This window comes from Sinohyriopsis cumingii, chromosome 8 (genome assembly GCF_028554795.1).
Source record: "Sinohyriopsis cumingii isolate HCF-2022 chromosome 8, ASM2855479v2, whole genome shotgun sequence".
NCBI lineage: Eukaryota > Metazoa > Mollusca > Bivalvia > Unionida > Unionidae > Sinohyriopsis > Sinohyriopsis cumingii.
The window spans coordinates 29754950-29777786 of NC_142968.1; the positions used below are offsets into that span (position 1 = coordinate 29754950).

Consider the following 22837-nt stretch of genomic DNA (forward strand, 5'->3'; position numbering starts at 1 on the left):
TTATTTTCTCTTTGTACACTACTACCACATCTAATTCTACTACTACTACTACTACTACAACTACTACTCGAATGGACTTATACAAGTTGTTTCTGTTATTGCGTTTGTCGTCTTCTACCACTGTTCCAAAAATTATCCATAAACCCATTTCACTTGTGGATTGACTTTCACTGGCTATGTCAACTGCATTTCTTGGATCAGGTACATAATATATTTTTTCAACATTAGCCGCCAATTGTTTTATGCGTCGAATTCAAGACTAGCCAAGTCACGTAACCAGTTATATATAACCAGTTTTTTGTTAAGTGTGAAGTGTGGATAGAGTGCAAAGGATGTCTTGTTCGCATGGAGGTACAACATCTGCTTTCATCAGTTTGAACACATTGTTTCTTTCGTGCAGAGATAGGTAATATTGGCTATATCTTTGCTGCACATACTTTTAATAAATTGTCCACGATGAATATGCTGGCAAACAAAATCCGACAAAAGTAGCAACCAACAAGCACACCACACGTGGTGCAAAGCTTAATGCAATGATATGTGGAAACACTTTTGATAATCCTCTAAGCACTAAACACTGTCATTGACTTCTTCCGTAGATTTTTCGCATCATCCAGGACAAAAGTCGTGGGATAATAAGCTTTAATATTAGACATTTATATGAATGTCTTTCTGATTGAGTAAATAATCATATGTTTGTCAAACAATATCTGGTGGTAAACTATATTGAACTTCATCAATGACTCTCATACTACACGCTGTTAAGACGTTTCTTCCTGAGGCAATACTCCTTGTAACCTTTTTTGTTGTTGTTGTTGTTGTTGTTGTTGTTGTTGTAGGGTTTAAAGCCATTTTTCAGCACACGATAGGCTATACATGGTGGCCAGTATTAATGGTGGAGGAAGAACCCGGAAAAAACCGGAAAGAACCACCGAACCACGAGAAGCTACTGGCAAGCTTTCTCACATACCCACATTAGCCGAATCCGAGACTCGAACCCACGCAGACAGAGGTGAGATGGCAGTGATCCGTAACGGAGAGCGCTTTAGACCACTCGGCCACTCGGGGCCCCCACCTTTTTTGTAATCCTCTAAGTGTTTGTCCTCTGGAATTATTTATACCACTGCCACATTGTAAATAGAAGTCGTGACATCGAAATTATTTTGAGTCGTGGGTAATTGATAAATATCTGACCATTTAAACACTTTCAAAATATCCACCCCTCTTTTATTATTCAGGTACCACTGGTGAAAACGTCTTGATCGTAACGGATTAAATTGATCGTTGCGTATCACTTGAATCTGTACGAGGTCCCTGTAAATGCTTTCTCGTAGCTGAGCAGGTACACTATGGTTTTTCTCTTCTTAAATATCAATGTCGATATCGTCATGCCCTATCAAAAGAAGGTGGTAACAGCGCAATGTCCTTATGGCATGTACCCGGAAAAGTGAAACGTGTATACTCCCATTTATGGTTCTTCACATCGTTAATGAAATATAGCATTTGGTCTACTTCTCCCGAGAGGATAAATCCTGTCTTGCTAAGGTTTTGGTAATGAGTACTCTTTGTTTAAACGTCTGAATTAGGCCTTCAAGGTCACAATAGCCAGGCAAGTAACATAAACTGTATATTCTTCTTCGATTTGTACATCTTGACGAGCCTTTGATGTCCAAATTGGACTTATAATTCATGAATGAAATGCAATTTTAGGTACACACACGGTGTCACTTTTGCGAGTATTGCCTCGCTTTCTCTAGTATGGCTGCATGGCACACAGTCGGCAACGATTTTAATAGTAGAAGGGCAGCAAGATCATTCTTCATTAATGATGACGCAGCGTACGACACCATCTCGTCGCAAGAAAAAACATCATGCTCGAGTAGAGTATTAAACTTGAAATAGTATTGAATCCATCATTGTCGAGTTTAGTATCGATGAAAGTGCTTTTTAATTCAAATTGAACTTGGAATCCATAGTGGGTCTCTGACTCTTTTCCTGTTTTGAATTATTCGTCTATGTCGGTATTTATATTGGCAATGAATTGTTTGTCTTGGAACTTTCCCATTTTACAATAGAACTCCGCCTATCCTAGTGATAAAGTGTTCTGGTTTGGAAGTTTAATTCGCTTCTGGTGCATAGTCTGGTGAAAATTTTCTAAATGTCGACTGACAATATGGAGGCTTTTTAATCGTACTATTTTGTTTGGATACAATGCTTTTTCACGAAATTCTTGATCTTTTCATGACTGTAAAGCTTCTTGTAAAGCGTCAAATTGTAATGCATTATTCCTATGATAATTTGCACTCATTCCCTCGACTTCAGTCTTGGTCAAGTCATACCCCTCTTCGTCAAGATGTTGCTGCTATGGTGGTGATTATCGTGGTAACTGCTCCTGCTTCTGTGGCAATGAGAGCTGGTGTATTCATCGAAAATATATGTCTTGAATTGTGAAGGTCTCGTTCTCTAGTGTCCACATAACAAAGTCTGTCAGGTACTTACACTCTGCCAAAATGTCCAACGACAAACTGATTGTTATGTTCTTACTCTCTGCCTTCTGTTGACTGTTTAAGGTTTTCTATTCTTCTTTTTGCTTTCTTTAATCATCTTGTTTTTGTTGTTTTTAATGTATGCCTGTACTTAATTCTTAAACTGAGTAAAACTCTCAAACAATTAATTATGTTTTTCTGATATCATCAATCACTGGTAATGATGGACAAGAAGATAAAGATAGTACAACCCTCGTAGGCAAACATTCTTGTGTAGACGACATGAAACCACCCAAAGCTCAGCTGAAGTTAATCATGGCTAACGGCGCAGTAGTAGTCGTAGTCAATCTTAAATCACTCTGAGTATATGATGCATTCTCAAATTTACCGGCAATAGGTAATGTAATTTACCAGATCCACACTGATAAATGGTAATAGCGCGCTTACACACACACACACAAGCACACACACACACAAGCACACACGCACATACAAATATATATATATATATATATATATATATATATATATATATATATATATATATATATATATATATATATATATATATATATATATATATATATATATATATATATATATATATGTTGAAAAGGACGTCATGTGACCACTCTCTTTTGATTGGAATTGCATATACTCCTTTGGCTTCTCACATTCTCAAGACAAGTAGCCGAGATATGGACAAGCTTGAAGCCGTCCACGATTATTTCATGCATACTCTTCAACCCCGACTAACCCATGAATGTATAGGTATCCTGAGTCATTAGAACAAATACAGACACAACGATATGGAAAAGAAGAATGCTTGTCAAGTACAATGGTGTTTCATCCGGGTCCGAACACGTCCTTAGACCATTCTTGTAAAGAAGACCATTGAAGCGATGACACTTATGTTAAACGCCTTTCGCTAACAAACTCGGACTGACCTTTGAGCGTTGTCCCCAACTCTAGAAAAGACAGATGTTTGCAGGTTTGTATTTGTGTTTGATTCTGTGTTTGTCCATTAGTTACAACTAAAACTTCAGACACCTGACCCGTTCGCTTTTATGTGTGAAATTATGTGTGAGGGTAAAGTAGTACTTCCTAACCATGTGCGATATTATGCTATGTTAGTGTGTCTGAGTGTGTCTATTTTATCCTATTTCTACTGCCTCATATGGTGTGTTAGTACTTTTGTATGCATATAATTATACGCGTGTATACACATTCCTACCCTTTACCTAATTGCTAATGATGTTATTCCAGTATAAATCCCCATTACTTAATTGCTAACAAGAGATTAGTGCGCATTTGATTTTGATGGACGTTTAAACACGGTTTGTTACAAATTAACATACTAGTGAAGCAAAATATCTCATTTGTCGATTTTAAATATCAAACTTGTTATCATGCAATGCTCCAGAAAAGATGGGCCTATTGATAGTTAACAAGCGCGCTCTAGCATTTGTTTTGGTACAATGAAAATTAAAGGTTAGAATATGTATGTTTGCCTATCATGACGACCAAAACTATTATGAATGAATAATGCGATTCAAATTATTATAGAAAGTATTATAAATCAGAGACCGTTTAATTCAAATACAACTAGACACGATCTAATGACCATATGCACCATTTGTCTTATTCTTTTGCAGTTATTCTAGTGTTTGTAATAGTGATTTATGATTACATAATCGATGGATATAGCAAAGTGGAGAATCATTCAATCATATAGTCATTGCTTTGGAATTATGAGATTGTATTCAATGACGTGACTATCTAGCTAATTACAACGGATTATTTGGAAACTTCAAGGACCTCAGTGATATTTTTCGTTTACGAGGTTACATTGAAATAAAAAATAATCGGATTAATAATTTTGTTAAATTCAGTGTTGTTATCACGGTAAAACACGCAGTTTAGAAGCTTAGCTCTGAATACCTTGGAACATGTTAAAGATTAAAGAGAAATTGATAGCACAATTAGGATCGTTAGGGTTACATTCTAAGACTTCATACAACGTAATTTATTTTTAATTATTTCACTTTGTTTCAATAATACAATTAATTAAAACAAATTTATATTTTCAAAATTGTAATGATTGTTTTTTTTTATTTTACATTATGATGTTACTTAGGTATAAAACCCCAGATTGACACTGTTAAGGTGAGGTGAGAGAACATAATATGACTGCCATGTTGCTTACATGCATATCAATCAATTGTACGAATAAACAAAACGGAACAAAAATAAAATTAAAACACCACGAAACTGAAATAATTGTTTACTGAACACTTTATCTATCAAGTTATAAAGAGATCTCCATACAAAATGTGTATCTTATTCATTTATACGATCTGTACCAGACATAAAGTGCACATTCAAAAATATGAAAAGTATAACAACTGATATAAAGGATACAACTCATTAGAATTTAGTAAGTAATGTATGGCATCTGACTGGGACCGGTCATATGTTTTTCCCTGGTAATACATTGCTGGGGTCTTTCAACCCCCTTCTGTATTTGAAGTTATACTGTGGTAAGTAGTAAAATGCCTGTGTTAAACGAATATAATTGAATACTCACCCATTACATATAGTTGCACTTCGTATTTCGTATTATCTGCATCGTAACTAAGGACATATTTTGCTTCATCCGAAAGTTGAATGTTTCGTATTGATATAGTTCCAGAATCGTCAAGAAACACCTTTTCCTTGTATTCTGGCAGAATGGAAGGATTTTGCAAAGAATGCCACGTGGCAATCAGTGTTCTTCTGAAACCATTGATGTAAAGGTTCACTGAGTTGCCTTTAAGGAATGTAATGTTTTGAAAGAGCAGAACATAGTCCCCTTGACAACAATACCTAGAACTAGTTTCTGCACCTGAAATTGAATAGATTATTTTTATATTCATTCCCATATTAATAATTATTCTTGAAAATACCATCGCCAGAAATAATAATAATAATAATAATAATAATAATAATAATAATAATAATTCCATTTCTGAACATAGAATATAATGAAGAGTTCAAATAATCTCAATAGAATTGACAACTCGAATATCACTGATTTTATTATGGAATATTAATCTGTTCATATAATTTAAGGTTCCATTTTAATCTTGTGCAGAACATAGTCCCCTTGGCAACAATATTTAGAACTAGTTTCTGCACCTGGGACTATGCCATCTTTACATTGTCGTTTCAATTGAATGACCGTTTTACACAAATTTTGCCCATTTTTTGGCGTGAGAACACGGGATTTGATCTGCTCAACATTCATAATACACGCCCCTAGTCAAATGTAGATTAAAACCATGTCATTAAAATCATTAAAGAGTCATCTTTACTAATTTTAACGAGAACATGATTTCTACTATATCTTGCAGTAAACCGTGACATAAAAGTGAATTCGTTTTCGCGTCAAATACTTGGAATAAAGATGATTTTGATGAAAGTTTACAAAATACGATTGATCTAACCTTTACACTTTAAATTGCATTTGCTAATTGTACTGAAACAATTTTCAGGTCTCTGCACGAGGTGCATTTTACTATTTTTTGCAAAAGAAAGCACACAAATAAGATACTTTTAATACGATGGTGACTCTATCCGTTTATCAACAAACGCCAACTTTAATATCCTCTGAATATTCCCTTTCCAAAATATATGAATTTATTCACCTCCGGTTTCAGCTTTAGATATAAAATGTTTCTAGATATTACCACATTGTTTTTAAATTATTCAACATTCTCGAAACATGAATAAATGTTTAGGAAAAAGCAGCCAAACGTGCAAACTATTGAGGACATTATAATGTAACAAAGCTAGTTTCGTTAGAAATGTGGTCGTTAAGTCATTTAAGGATAATATTAATGAAAGAGATAATGCAATACAACCTTTCCTTTTCTCGCCTTGTACGCATGCTTTGACAGTGACATAGATGGATTTCAATATCTAGGTATGTTATTGCTTATATTTTTACATACAGATTTATGTCAAATAAGGCTAGGATTGATAAGATCAATTCATTTTTTATTACCTCTACCTGATTTGTTTCTTACATACCAACGTACGTAGAGGAAATATAGTATCCCCAGTAGAGCACCAATGTCAAAACCCATCGTTTGCTTTGACCACATTAATTAATAACTAACTTAAACTAGAAGTAAATATTCTGCTGAAGACTGGTAGGTGGCATATATCTGAACAGTTTTGAGTGGTGGGCCTCATTTTTTTATCTATCTATCTATCTGTCTATCTATCTATCTATCTATCTATCCATCCAACCACCCATCCATCTATCCATCAATCTCTCTCTCTCTCTCTCTCTCTCTCTCTCTCTCTCTCTCTCTATATATATATATATATATATATATATATATATATATATATATATATATATATATATATATGTATATATATATATATATATATATATATATATATATATATATATATATATATATATATATATATATATATATATATATATATATATATATATATATACAGTATATGTATGTGTGTGTGTGTGTGTGTGTGTACTTGTGTTCTTCGTCGGCTGAACCCCAATTACTTCCGTTAATAATTTCTTTTTATATACATCTTCTTCTGCTCTCATTTACACGTACTCTTCAAAACATAATTTAATATATCATCGAGTTCAGTATGCTTTTACATGATCACGATTTGGACATTAACATTTCACCATTTTTTTTTATATGGCAAGAGTAAGTTAATCATCTAGATCCAAATGAAATATTTTTGGCTCGTGAATGAATTCAATCATATTATCAATGATGAAGGTGCTTAGACATGCAGGTAATGCTTGATATAAAATTTAATAAAACTATGTAATTGAGTTGCACTGAATTCAAGTACGATTTCCAATGCCTTTGTCATCTCCGCATCCACAATTTCAGTCCTCATTCGCGGTATCTGGTAAAATTTCGCAACAATGTCACCATAGTAATTTAACTCGTTCATGTCCTCATCGGACCTTTCACTGGATATTTTTTCAAATTTGAAATATTCCCTACAAACAAATTGCTTTCAATAGCATTATGTTCTTCCGGTGTCACATGCTAACGTTTGCCCTGACCAGATCCCAACATGTAATTTATGCTTATACTAGTTTGCAACGCCTCATTTGATTCATATGTATATATAGTAATGCTGTTGTATTTCGATAGAGCTGCGTTACCATACCAGACCGTCTAAACCATGAAACGATAACAATATTTCGTTTCGTTAAGGACAATCTTCAGAAACACTGATATGTAGCTCATGTTATTATTTGTCAGCTCCTTCTCCTTCTCATTCGTTCTCCTGTGCTATTTCTTGAGCAGTATTTATCCTTTCGCGTTACTTTATCAACCTGTTTTTTTAATATTTAAATCTAGATCCACTTTTACCGTGCGTAATGATTTCGTTCGGTTTCAATGTTTTGATTCGTTCGAATGCAAAGTGTGTCATACTAATTCTCCTTCAGCGTTTTATATGGTACTCCACTATTCATGCTTTATCCATAGCATAACAGTCATGAGTATGAAGATGGCCAAGCAAGTCAGCATTTCAACGGAGGCTTAGTCCGAAACGGGCAATCCTAGCCCGGAGTAGTCGATATTGGAGAAAGCCACTACGCGATCGGCCTTCAATTTCTAAAGAGAGGTCGAAAAGGATGTGATATATCCCAAAGAATATTGCTGCAATGCATAAGAGGGGTATGCTATCAGCGTCTTAACAACATAACTAACTGGTTGCTGAAATTTAACATAAGAGCAAGAATAAGTTGTTTATCTAACAGCACGAAGATTGGCCTGCAGCATGAAACCGCCATATTAAAATGAACCTAGCGCAACACCTAATGGAGACTGAATCAAAACCAAGCAAGATACAGACAAGGAACAGTGATCGTAGCAGTAAATTTGAAATCGTTGTAGAAAACACTCATGACTGTCATATTAAAGGTGCACCAGGCAAAACAAATAATTCATACAGACGGCGTCAGCGAATGAGCAACTTAATATTTTGTAGTCGATGTGATAGAAATTCACACCCTGATCTAAAACGCAGCAATGAGGAGACCAGACTCACAGTGGAAATATTTTCAAGAAACATAAAAGTGAAAAGATATGATCTATAAGTAGTATGAAAGTCAATAAGGAGATGTGAAACTGGTGATTAGTTTAGTACCAAACGTTAATTAAAAGTATTATATAAACATAAATCCACTAGGTGAAGTAATAAGAATAAGAATTGGCGCAAATATCCAAACCATGATGTAAATTACTGCGTATGAAGACAGGTTAAGACAGTGCAAATAAAAAAACAATTGAAAATCAACCAACATTAACTAAACTTGAGGCGCACTAGTGGAAAAAATTCTGTACTGAAGAGAGGATCTTAACAATTATGGCGCAACTCATCGGCAAATTAACCAGAAACAAAGTCGATGAATAGTGGAAGCATTGATAAATTGAGGGATTTTAATTAGCAGCATGGTAATGCTATATGATGGATGACAAATGCGGTACTGCTCGGTTTAAAGATTATCAACTACAGTTTAATAACCAGCGTAGCAACAGTATGAAAAATTGTAACTGAAATGATCGTTGCTATATGGTCACCCAAAAGAAAAGGCCTAGTCTCAAAGGATTAGGAGGCTTGCTGATCAAAAGTCCAGAACCAACTGCCATCCAATAACATTCTGATACGAAATATCAGAGAAAGCAATCACACCACGTAGTTGGCCTGGATTGGTAACGGAAATCCAGTAACACGCAACCATTCAGAGGGTCACAGCAAACAATTTACTATTTTGGAACATATACTTAGTCTTTTCAGGACTACAAGAGTATTATTATTAACAGAGTATTCTTGGGAGAATCATTGTCGCTATGCTGTTGGTAATTGCACTGATTTCCTAGATGAGATTCATTATACCGCAGAGGACAGAACATCAACAAGGAAAGGTCGAAAACAAACAGTTACTCCTGGTGGACGAATTGAAGCTTTCTTGACAAATTAGTCTGGAATAAACTTAATGCTCCTTAACGTAAGGAGTAAGACTAATGGCAGTTAGAAAATAAATCTGCAATTGATAAGTATATCTACGGCAACAGTTGCTTCTAAACTACAATATAAAAGCAAGAATGCACTTTTGAGGAGTGTAATAATCTTCTAACTGAACTGATGTAACCCCGCCTCAGCAATACCTGTGTAGCCACAACTACAGAAAACACAGCCGGCATTGTAGATTTTACTCAAACAATAAATATCTATAGCGTATAGCTCAGCTAGTGGAGGATAATGTCGAAGGCAAAGAACAAGATTGATCAACTCAGCACAAAAGAATTTGCAGTTCAGAACGAAACTAGAAACTGTGCGACAAAACTGACCACTCAAGGTCGATCTACTGCAGAAAGCGGTCATCACTGGGGCCAGTAGTACTATATTATGCTAGTGATAGTGGACACTATTTATATGATATGTATTCATAATAGTGATCCCAAGTAACAACGTCAACCAGAAATAATTATAAATGTTATGACAGTGTCATTTGTAGACCATTACAACTTTTCTTTCTTTACATGTATTGCTAAGAAAATATTTTTGAGACTTCTATATAAGGTAATAAGTGTTTTTGCATGCTCAACTCGGTAAATGTTTCATGTGAACGTCATTGCTTTGTTGTGTCATCACCATTATTAATAAAGGAAGGAATTATTACAACCTAATTCCTTAACGAAGTACACTGTAAAATACACGAGCCTTGGTTAGAGAGGATTCTTAAATTTATTCGTAATTATCTCAGTGTTTATGACTCCATTGGACTACTTCTTTTCCAGGCGATTCAAGATAGGATAAACACGTTATGGACATACACGCACACTTATATATATATATATATATATATATATATATATATATATATATATATATATATATATATACTACTTAAAAATAAAATATCGAAGATTAAATTTGAATGGGAGATTAGATCATAAATATTAAATTCGAAACAAATCCATCTATAAAAAGATGCACATAATTGGATTACCAACCTGCAGACAATCCGGACAAGAATGCTACCACTAATGTCAAACAGAAGCGTAGGAATTCGGACATCTTCTTATTACCTGTAATGTAAACAATAGTAGAGATTGCATGGTTGACGATAGACCACGCTGTTGCAATAATGTGCAGTTTACAGGCAAATACAATTTATTTTCATGATTAAGTTAACCATGACAGGTGTGTTATCGAATGTATGGTTCAAATCGGTCACTATCCTTTCTAGTTACTGCATTTAAATGATATTACATTATCATTTAATTATGAAAAACAAGTACACAGATGATCTTTTGATAGACCATGTCATACCAAACTCGTTAACATTCCTACAGCATCACATTTGACAATCCTTTATTGAATAAATATGTGTTCAGAGCATCATATCATGTCATATCATGTCAAAATAAAGTAAATAATACAATACAATTATATTCATCAAGCACGACCGCCGAAAAAGTCTTATGTAATCACAGCTTATTTAATAATAAATATATCTCATCTTCATTCGATTCCAATTTTCATTTTATGAATAAAACTATTGACAATTTTGTGATCAGATTAATTCCGTTCCTTATCCAAAAGAATTATTTCACCAGCAGTTTTCGATTTACCAATTTATTACAATTTCCATAGACATTCCAAGCTTACACATTTGTGTACATAGTCCCCCATGTCACAAGCAAGTTGAGCCTAGCTGCTATTTTCGTGCGTTTTCTGATCAAATATAGAAATCTCGAAGCATTCTGTCTTGCCTACTACCAACATACTGTTGAGGCAAGCAACACTGAAAACATAAATAGCTCTTTCATGATGTACCAGTCTCAATGGCATAAGACTTATTCGACAACTTGACTTTCTGTTAAAGGCCAAAAGAGGATTTAGTTTAAAGACACGTATTACTTAAGATGTTATTACTATATATATATATATATATATATATATATATATATATATATATATATATATATATATATATATATATATATATATATATATATATATATATATATATATATATATATATATATATATATTTGATTTAATTATAGGAGATTTAATATATACATTTATCAATTTAATTGTTTGTTATTTTTTAAAAATATATTACATGATATTGTGATGTAAATTTATTCAATAGAGATGATAATTCTTTTAGAAAATAGTTTGACCTTGACTGTTAGTTTGTAAACACCAGGTGTTGATCTAAATCCTGACTTTGATTCAGAATTTCTAGCAACTTTCGTAAACATGTCCTATTTTATTTTAAAATAATTGGTTCTTTTCAAGGTCATGATGGGACCTTGTCTTTAACATGTAAACAATTATTCCTTTTAATTCTTAGAGTAAAAACGATTGGTTTTTGTCACGGTCACTTTGGGTAAACGTGAGCTGTAACAGGTACTTGCTCCTACAAATATCTAGAAGATGGTCACGTGACACTTGTTTATGTTTTAGAAAGCCCATATAGCCCATGCTTTGGAGAATTGATCAGTAGAAGTTGGGCTGTTAAACCGTTGAATGTTGTGCTGTTTGGAGTTATTTCAAATTACTTGGCTTGGAGTTATTTCAACTAACTTTGATTCAAAAAGAATTAATTCTGTTATTGTTTTGGAAAATACGTGTGCTTATGCAATGTTGTGAAACAATGACAGTTTTTTTTAATAAATTTATTTAACTATCTGAAACCCGAGTGATAATTTTTATTTCTACAAGAAACTGTAAACTTAAACACTACAGACTGCATCATACATTATCGTCTTCCATCTTGGATTCTTCGTCGGGAATCGAAGGTGAAATCAGATGAACATTTTGGTACTAAATTACTTTGGATCATTTTTGGATTTGATTCCATAAAACCCGTAAGTTCATATTTTTTTTCATTTTTACAGAATTTTTTCAGGAAAATAAATTTTTGTATTTTTCAAAGCTTGTTGTGTTCACTCTTTCTTGTGTTACTGTTTATTCGAGCCAAAACAAGTGATATATATATATATATATATATATATATATATATATATATATATATATATATATATATATATATATATATACATATGTGTGTGTATGTGTGTAAGTATATATTTCACTAATGTTCCAAAAACTGCATTTTCAATCTGACCTATAAAAAAAAGCAGAAAGGCACATATTCGGCAGAGGAAGGGGTTTAGATAGCCTGACGATCTTTCCTAGAGGCCACGTATATTAACGAGTAGTTGACGCAAATGTAAACCTATACACAGCACAATCTTGATTTGATAAAGATACGTATCATGAATTGGAGAAAAAGAAGAAAAGGAATAGTATTAAGTGTTAGCAGTCGAAATTGTTCAGGTCAAAGCCTTAGACCAAACAATCAACATATTTAGCAGTTGTAGTAGAAGTTGCAGTATTAATAGTGGCATTATCAACAACAACAAATTTTAGTTTTCAAAACTATTCACTTCAAATCAAACTGCATGCTCCTTTCCAGCATTTTGACAAAGAAAACCGTCATCATTTAGCTCGCTTCCGTACGATCATTTGGGTTTTGGTAGCACAGGCATATCGCGTATACGAGAAACAAATATTCCCTCAAAAGTGTACTCAGGGGAAATTAGAAATGCTTACTCTTTCAGTAGCACGAATGATTATTGGTGATGTCCAAAACAGCTATAGAGTGATTTAGGGGGCACCCAGGTGAGTTGTTTTACATAAGTTACATGTCTTCAACAAAATAGTAGCATATATCATCGCATGACAAAGTCATTAGCAAGTAACAATGGTCTCTGGAGATTGCCTTGTGGGGTTGTTGAACGTTTTTGATCTGGACAGATATAAATTATACAAGTGACGTTCCATCGTGTATATAGTTCGTAGCGTCACCTTTACTTTATTTTTAAAAAGACATATCATTTAAAAGCACAATATTATAGTGTTAATATCCTTACTCAATAATGTGTGACACAGATTTCAGAAGAATGTTGTATACTTTTAGATTCCCTGGTCACCTCTTGGAATACGTATATCGTTATTATATTACCCTGAAACTAGTATGATGATATGTGTGCTGATCACAAAAGATTTAGGCGCCTATAGGAAATAGTTCTCAAGAAATGGTCATTTCGCCTCTCGTGTAGCCAGTGTATGTCAAGTGTATTTGATATGAAAGAGAAAAAAATCTTAAAAAGTACGTTGTCCATGAAACCATATGACAATTAGAAAACAGCATTTTTTATGAATTCATTCAGGAACATGAAACATTTTTTTCCGGTTCTGTTGAGTGGAGTAGAAGTAATGAAAGTAGGGTTAAATTGTTATCAACAGAATATGAAGCAGAACATTTTGTTGCAGGTGACATTGCTGCTGCAATTAAAGTAGTAGTAGCTGATGTTGTTGAAGTTATTGCAGTGGTGGAGCTTTTGGTTGTTGCAGAAAATTTATACAAATTTCTATTAGGTATTTTGGTAGTAAACAGCTATATAACCCGTCTATTTAAATACAGAATAGGTTACTAAATATTTTGACATGCACAAATTAATTGGTAAATGGATCTAGGTTTTATATAAATTTCATAGCTTTATCATATGTACAATAGGTGACAGGTAAATATTTGGTTTTAATTGTATGTCCTATATTTAAGATCCTACTGACAAAAAAAAAAAAAAAAAAACGAAAGCTCGGTGTAACGGTATGCTACTAGTTGTAGACCATGGAATCCTCTCTACGAAAACAAGAAAAAATGTATGATTTGAAACAAATCCGCGTCTTCTATAAAGGTCATCTCCTCTCCTATCGAGAAGTAGGTAACATTTCAAAGCTCATTATGCATCTCGAAACAAATCCTAATAATTTTCCATACTATAAAGTCCATGCCTGTAAATATGTTGCTTGAAATCTGATATACTATTAACGTACGTGATGATGAGCACTTTTATATATCATGTGTTTTCTACTGCTTACGTCGCATCATCATTTATTGACATTTAGTGTCAAAGAATCCTGGAATATGACTCAAGGTTTATCTGTATGTTCGTAGTAACTGCAAAATACTTGTCCCATCTTTTAAAAAAAATCAACAATGTTGTCTTTTTAAAAAATATTAAAACATCGCAAACCCGAAAGAAAATGGCTACGATACAGGAATTTGTTTTATTCTCATATCGGATGAAATTTATGTGTGTGTGTGTGTGTGTGTGTGTGAAGTTTCACTTGACCCTAAAACAGTAACTAAATGTCCAAGCCGCGCACAGTTGAGGATTTGTTTCCTTGCTTTGGACACTATACAAAGGTCATTAAGAAAAACACTTCCCTAAGTTTTAATGCTTTGGAATATCAATTCATTTTGCTAGCATGGTCATTAGTCCACCATCTCAAATGGGAGGTGATTAAAATAGAGGTGCACGGAAGGGCAGAAGTATATAAATATGGAAAAATAAATAATGCAAAATATGTGAAGAAATGATGACAAGCAGATCTTTTGAAGTGCATAGCATGCACCAGAGCATATAGGTTTCTGCTCTCTGTCTGTCTGTCTGTCTGTCTGTCTCTCTCTGGAAAATCGACTATTACATGTGGATTTCTTTTCAACGTAACATAAACCAATTTGAGAATAACACATAAAACCTCAATAGAGTATGTGTGTTGTTAATAGATTTTCACTAATACAATATAAAATAATTGTCAACTTCATTCTCGTACATGCAATGCTTATTATTATCAGATCTTACAGCCACCCAATAAATAAATATCTATTCAAAAGAATAGGTTATATATTTTTTCAGGAACCATGATGGTGGCATTGAAAGCGAATTTATGTGTAATTTAAACATGTTTCTGTATTCAAAACGTACCGGCGCAATTCATAAGATAGTTATTATTATACTATCAGGAAGCTTAAATACATATATACATGATGAAGGAAGTGTTCCAAACGGCCTCAATTAAAGGGTTTTTATTTACTAACATATTTCCCCAGTAAAGAGGATTGCTTTCCTGTGGTTCTACAAACATCAGCTGAAGCTTAGATTCAATTCCCTCTGCTTATATCGGGATTTTAAATAAACACTAAATCGGATAAGTTACAAATTACCCTTCATCAGATATATTTCTTTACAGAATCGACGATCGGTTTCTTTTATTTATATAATAATACACATTAACCAAAATAGTGTATTACGATGTAGTAGGTGCTTTGAAAAGGCGATAGGAAATATTAAAATAAATGCTAACCATATGCAACCGTAGTACAGAGGGAATGAGTAATAGTCGCATCTATTTAGACTGGGCCTATTTTGAATGTTTTGGGTTTTGAAGATTTTAAAATAGCTCGTGAGAAGGACAAATGAACAAAATTGTGGATTATGTGATTACATAATGGATTATAGATCTCATTAATTCTTACTGTAGTGTGTAAAACAATTGATGAAAATAAATGTGAGAGGAACGTATGCTTAAAAGATGGTAGCAGTCATCTTCAACTCTCATAAATAACATTGCTTTTCCTCTGGTTAAAGGACAAATGTTAGGTCTAATATCATGTAAGAAATTTAAGTATATGAGTCAAAATATTGATGCTTCTATTTTGCAAGAAATAGTTAAGTGTAATCTAATAAAACAAACATACATTATTAATAGTGTGATTACCAATTAACACTACTAAGTAAAGCTTAGTTTATACATATAATTACTCAGGAGAAAGCGTTCCTAATTGTTTGCAGTGAGTTCGTATTAGTGTGTAAAGTTCTTATAAATGACCAAAGCTTGAAAATGTAATGTTTATATACGTCTAAAATTACCTCTTGCTTTCAAATGCACCTATTAAATCATCTTTTGACAATCATTTATGAGATTTTATTGCCAATAATATTAACAATTGTTCTGAGCAGGATTGCTTTGATATTTCATTACGTGCTTCGCCGTTGATTATTTGGCCTCATATGTTGACATGTTGTCTATATGACGCAGATAGTACTTTTTTTTTAACATTATACTTTCTTTCCTCTTTCCTAATATTGTGGTCAGACATGGATTACAAATTGTCGGTTGGTGTCTGCTTTCTACTTGGAAAAGTGTCATCGTTTCATTTTGATCACAAAGTTTAATTTGACTATGTTTCGTACGCTACTTGAACTCTTTACACCTCAAGGTGTAGGTGTAAGCCTTCGTTCTCATTTTTCTTGAAGTGCGTTATTACAAATGTAAATATAATTTGAGGGGATATACGACATTTTTGGGGGCTGAATCAGGGCTCCCAAGGTCTTATGACAGATGTGGAGGACATTGCTTGAGGCTCACTCGTCTAGGCATCGAAATCGCTTGCAAGGATTTGAGCTAACACTTCAGCTCGTGTGCGTCAGGAAATACGGTACGATGTTGCCTCGAACATTCTTCTAAGTTCTCACCTGAACCGTTTCATCGTGAGTGCCAACATTTCGTTTGACTAGATTTCAAACTCAGCAGATCCCTGTATTGATGGTTATGGTCTTAGAGTCAAAGTGTTCACTCAGCTCTAAAACGATCAAGAAGATGGAAAGGTCAACACGGGTCGACCTGCTAGCCAAAGATTTGCTAAGAGTCATACGAAAACATAATTCACAGACGAAAGTGTCAATAAAACTTAGATTCTGATGGACGATTTGACGAGAATCATATAAAACTGATAAGTACTGATGAATTTTGCTATGTTTGTCAGAAGAAAGGATATTGGTCTCCAACATGCCAACTTCGTCCACGAAAGAGACAAAATTCAAGATACCTGTTATCATTGTCAGGAGAAAGTACACTGAGCTTCAGAGTGCCCTAAGAAATGTAGAGGGGTTCAGAAGAAGAAAAAGAAAGTGATGATGAGGAAGAATCTGTGCCAGTGAAGAGATGGAAATGGAAAAAAAATGTACAATTTGAGTCGATGTGTTGACCTAGATGTAATGTAAAATTGCATTGTTACTTATAAATGAATATAACATAAATGCCACTTAAGTGTTTCTTGGTCTTGATTTTTTATAAAAAGGATGGTGTGTTTTGTTTTTATTGACACTGTATGGATAAGTGCTCTTTCACCTCTGTCTTCCCCTTTGTTATATTTTAGTTAGAATTGAAATGGAAGGGATGTCCCTTTACGTACGCACTTGAGGTATGGAAGTGAACACAAATATTATCAGTATGTTCATCCAATATTGATGTGTCTTGAATTTTTAAACTTTAGATAAATACTCATACATGCCGGCACTGACACCGTACAAATGATGGATATAGGAGCTTTGAATAGTGTGTGTATGAGGTGCTGGATAGCATTGGGATGTTGGATGGCATAGTGGTATGATGGACAGTATTTTTTGTGGTGTAAGGGAAAGTAAATTTTGTTTGTTTTCTGCTCCTTGTCTTGCACTCTAAACTAACACGGAAAGTTTTTTTTAATAATATGGTGGGTGAAGGATAATAAAGTTGGTGTGATGGATAGTAGTTTGAATGGAATAATAAATATTATATTTTGTGAGATTTCATCTGCTTCTCTTACACTCTAAGCTAACACAGGACGTGTTTTGAATAATGTGCTTAAGGGATGTTGAATGATATAGTTGATATGATGAATAGTATTTTGTGATGAAAGGGATTGTATTCTTTGTGACATTTCATCTCCTTCTCTAAAATTCTGAGCAAGTACAGGGTATTTTGGATAGTGAATATGATATGCTGGATGGTAGAGTTGATGTGATGGATACTATTTTTTGTGGTTTAAGGGACTGATATTTTGCGAGATTTCATATGATACTCTTCCATCTAAGCTAACACACGCGCTGAGATGGTATGTGGGTTATGGATGGTTTAGATGGTGTAATGGATTGTATTTTATGGGATGTCGGATGGTATAGTGATGTGATGGATAATATTTGTTGTGGGGTAAGGGATAGTATATTTTGTTTGCTTTCATCTCCTTCTATTACACTCAAGCTAACACATGGCGTTTTGGGGATTGTGTGTGGTGGGTAATGGATTGTATAGATGGTGTAATGGATAGTCGTTTTATGGGGTGTTGGACCGTAGAGAAGATGTGTGAGAGTATGTTTGGTTTGCCTTCAGCTCCTTCTCTTAAACTCTAAGTGATCACAAGCCAAGTAATATAAGTGTGTGTATTGTATGTGTGTGTGTGATTTTATAGGTGATGTGATAACATCATTTTTTGTGGTGTAATAAATAGAATATTTTCTTTGCTTTCATCTCCTTCTTTTACTCTCTAAGTTAACACACGACGTTTTTTAGGATAGTGTATTGGGGCGATTCAATGCATCGATGTTGTAATGGATAGCATTTTTATGGGGTGTTGAATGGTATATAAAATGTGTGAGAGTACGTTTTGTTTGCTTTCATCTTCTTTTAGATTCTAAGCTAACGAGGTCTTGTGTGTGTGTGTGTGTGTGTGTGTGTGTCTTTTCTAGATAATACCCTCCCCATATACCTATTATCATGTGTCTTTGTGTGAGAGGGTTTAATAGGGTGTATACAAACACTTGCTAAGTTTGCTTGTGTGATAGTGTGTGTTTAGTGATTGAATGTCATTGTTAGTATGTTTTTAAAAAAGGCGTCCCTGCTGGGATATGTGATTGTATGGAGTATTTTGTTTCTTGTTTGTAATAGTGTATTTCTTTGTAGCAAATATCTTCAACAGTTTATCTTAGAACTCGCATCACTATCTCTTTAGGTTGTTTTGTATATGATGTGTAGCTTTTGCGAGGGGATCTTTCCTTCACGTCGGTGCTTGAGGAATATAAAGTGGAGCATTCGTAAGTCTGGCTTCCCATCGTTGACATGTCAACGCCAAAAACATGAACTGTTAAGATGATTTTAAAGATACTTAGGAATGCATAGTGGTGGTGAAGTATGTGATAGAGAATATAAAGTATTGGGCATATCCAGCTACTCAACAGTGTGTAAGAAGACTGGAGCCAGGGAGTTATTAACAAGAGGTATGGTGGATGGCATAAACGAAGATGAAAAGATTAATAGCCTATGAACATTGCAAAATGGGTCTGTTGGAGAAAGCTTTGGACTTAATGGTGGTGACTTATGATTTTTTAAGAGATAGCGGCGTGCGTGTATTGGCCTTACCCACCTTTAAGTTGCTTAAATAAAATATCCACTGCCTTAACACATTCTGAAAATCTTGTCAGGAATGAAATGGAAGGAGAAGAGAACAAGATAAAAGCTACCCGTGCCAAGGAGAGGAAGGAAAAAGAAACTAAGAAGAGAAAGGAAGACTTTTATAGACTTAATGAAAACTGGATCAAAAGTCCAAGAAAAGTTTGCAAATGTCCAGACTGGATCCCGGAAGAAGAAATGAAGAATGAGAAGAAGATGAATTTTATAGAAAGAGTAAGACATTGGTGGAAGACTTGGGGGAAATAGAAGAAATAAGAAACCCCAAAAGCCATTTTTAGGGCCACTCCATTGCCTCAAAACGATTTACTCCATTGGTAAAAAGAAAAATGTTTTTATGTTGCATTGGTATTTGTTTGTGTATTTGCATGTGTATTATATATATATATATATATATATATATATATATATATATATATATATATATATATATATATATATATATATATATATATATATATATATATATATCTGTGTATGTGTGTGTGTTTTATTTGTCCCTATCTACAGTAGCGCCTATTCAGGTCAGCCACTTGAAGAATTGTTATTTAGTAGCCGCCAGATTGAGCTCTTCCACTTGCAACATTGTTGCCAATTTTCTTCAATGTCCAGTACCGTGACGTTATCTATGTCAAATTCTCACTGACCCTGTAGTGGCCCACCATGATAAAGTCCCCTTGACCCTATACATTTTTCGGTCATTTTCCCTAATTCAAGTCATTAGACCCTAGAGTACCATACATTACTGCTCTGGTTTAATTATAGAGAAATATATATATCGATGTGTATTAAGTATTATTTTTTCTAATTTGCTTGTACGATATTTAGAAGAGACTTCTCAGTGTGCGTACTGATTTCAAAGACGTCACAATATTTTGGATGCATTAATTAGATTGAACAAAGGTTATTGCTACATGAGTTTGTTGAAGTGTATGTCTTTTCCAGTTCAATTAGTTTATATATCAATGTTGAAGTGTGAGAAAATTCAAATATTTAAACTAAAGGTCTAAGGATATGTCCAAATAATCATATTTCAAGGTGTAAAATAAGAAGCAAATGCTAAATTTATTTCAAACTTATCGAAACATTATTATCTGCAGCAATGTACATATGAATCCAGATTTTTCACATTTATTTTTAAATAAAACTAATGTCTAGATATTGGCTATTTCATAGCAACGTTTATGGCTCATGTCAAATAAAAACATATAGAAAATATACCATAGATAGTATGTTGTTACCAAAGTGATGCTCTTGTATTTCATACAAAGAAGATACTGTGACGAAGACGCAATCTGTGGGTGTTCATACAATCTGAACATTCTTCACTTTCTTTCCCGTGTGTATTTCTGTATCTGCTTCATGATATAAAATAACTGAAATATAGTCATAATATTTTGTAATCTTTTAGACCAAATATGCTGACCTCTCTAAGTCTCTCTTTCTAACACACACACACACACACACACGCGCGCGCGCGCGCGCGCAACTCCGCGTACTCAAATCGCATCAATATACTTCATACTGTTTAAGTTATCACTGTTCATGGAACTCGTGGTCGCGGTTGGCGATAGTCAATCTTCAGGACAAAAATGTAAACAATCGTGTATTTTTGTATTCATTGCACAATAACGCGGGGGGGGGGGGAAGCAGGTCTATCCTTTTATTTCGATCTGTTTATCGGCCAATCAGTTGAGTGCACTTCAAAGTGCTAGAAGGTATCGCTTTACGAGTACATGCATGCACACGCTTTTGTAAAAGGCCAAATTAACAAAACAAAACGCATAAGACGTTTTACATACAAAATGAGTACATCGTCATATTATAATACTATAGACAAATATATGTTTAAGAAAACAAACTGGTTTTTATATATGTGATCAACAGTAATTAATTCAGATACAAGACTCTGATACACACACACACACACACAATATATATATATATATATATATATATATATATATATATATATATATATATATATATATATATATATATATATATATATATATATATATATATACTAGATCAGATACTCAAATAAGAGCAAGGGAATATTCTTATTTAAGCATGGTTATATTTTGCAAATACCAGTGTTTATATGCTGCCCTGACATGATACATTCACTATACAACAAAACCAATTACAATTATATAACGAGTGGATGTTATCACACCAGTTAAAAATAAGAATTAGGTCGGTACTGAGAATCGAACCCGGGTCTACGAGGTTGCGTACCCTTTGCATTCCCGCTCATATATCTCCACGTAGCGCACATGCCCGTAACATGAAGGGCCTGAGTAGCAATAAAAAGATTTGTGCATAACATACACATTATCCATGCAAAGCACCAATTCAATCTCCTCTAAACACGGTCACTCTGGAGTTTTCGTACCTAAATTAAGACATATGGTAAGTAGTCAATATACACCAAAAGGAGCAGACAGTATTATCCATTGAGCTTACAAAATATGTTTGACTCCCATTTGTAATTTGCAATTATAATTTCCATATTTGATTAACGTTAGAGGAATTCAGAGTGACCTGCCAAAATCATGACTAAGATATTTCCATTTTTGGCTATATGCCTTAGTTGAGGCCGTATGGCTTTTGTGCAATAATACAAGGTGACGGGTACTATATATAATTCGCGGATCCATCTATGAATTCTGCGTAGGAGGAGAATAACAGTTTTTATGCATTAGGTTAGAGCAGTCAACCTGTGTAAGCAATGTCAGAGATGTGTATATAAGGGCTAGATTCAACATAAATGACCTCTGATGTGGGTATTAAAGTCTCCATTTTGTATGAATGATATCCAGTGTGTATTCTGAATGATCCATTTATATATGTGTGACATTAAATGAGTATTAATGACCCCATTCTGTATAAACGAAGTCAAATATATGCATATAAAGTTCCCGTTCCTTAAAATTAGCACCAAATATGTGCATATCCCATTTCTGTATGAATGTTCCCAAACTTTATGGATGATGCCCAAAGTATGTTACTTCCGTGTTCTGTGTGAATAATGCCAATTGATCACGCAAAGTCCATATGTTGTAGTAATTAAGTCATATGTGTATACATGTAATGCTTCCAATGGGTGTGACTGTGCTTGTGTTCGTACCCCAGTC

The 22837-nt window shown here is 33.9% G+C and overlaps 1 protein-coding gene across 2 annotated transcripts in view; it reads right to left on the reverse strand.

Moving 5' to 3' along the window:
• LOC149793216 (uncharacterized) overlaps nucleotides 1–22837 on the reverse strand; it is a 59208-nt gene that overhangs the window by 26509 nt on the left and 9862 nt on the right. For both annotated transcript variants that reach the window (XM_089967179.1, XM_089967178.1), the window contains exons 2-3: nucleotides 10559–10633; nucleotides 5074–5370 (exon numbers count right to left, since the gene is read on the reverse strand). In XM_089967179.1, coding sequence (XP_089823305.1) covers nucleotides 5074–5370; nucleotides 10559–10622 — 361 coding nt within the window. In that variant the 5' untranslated portion in view covers nucleotides 10623–10633. The remainder of the gene's footprint in view (nucleotides 1–5073; nucleotides 5371–10558; nucleotides 10634–22837) is intronic.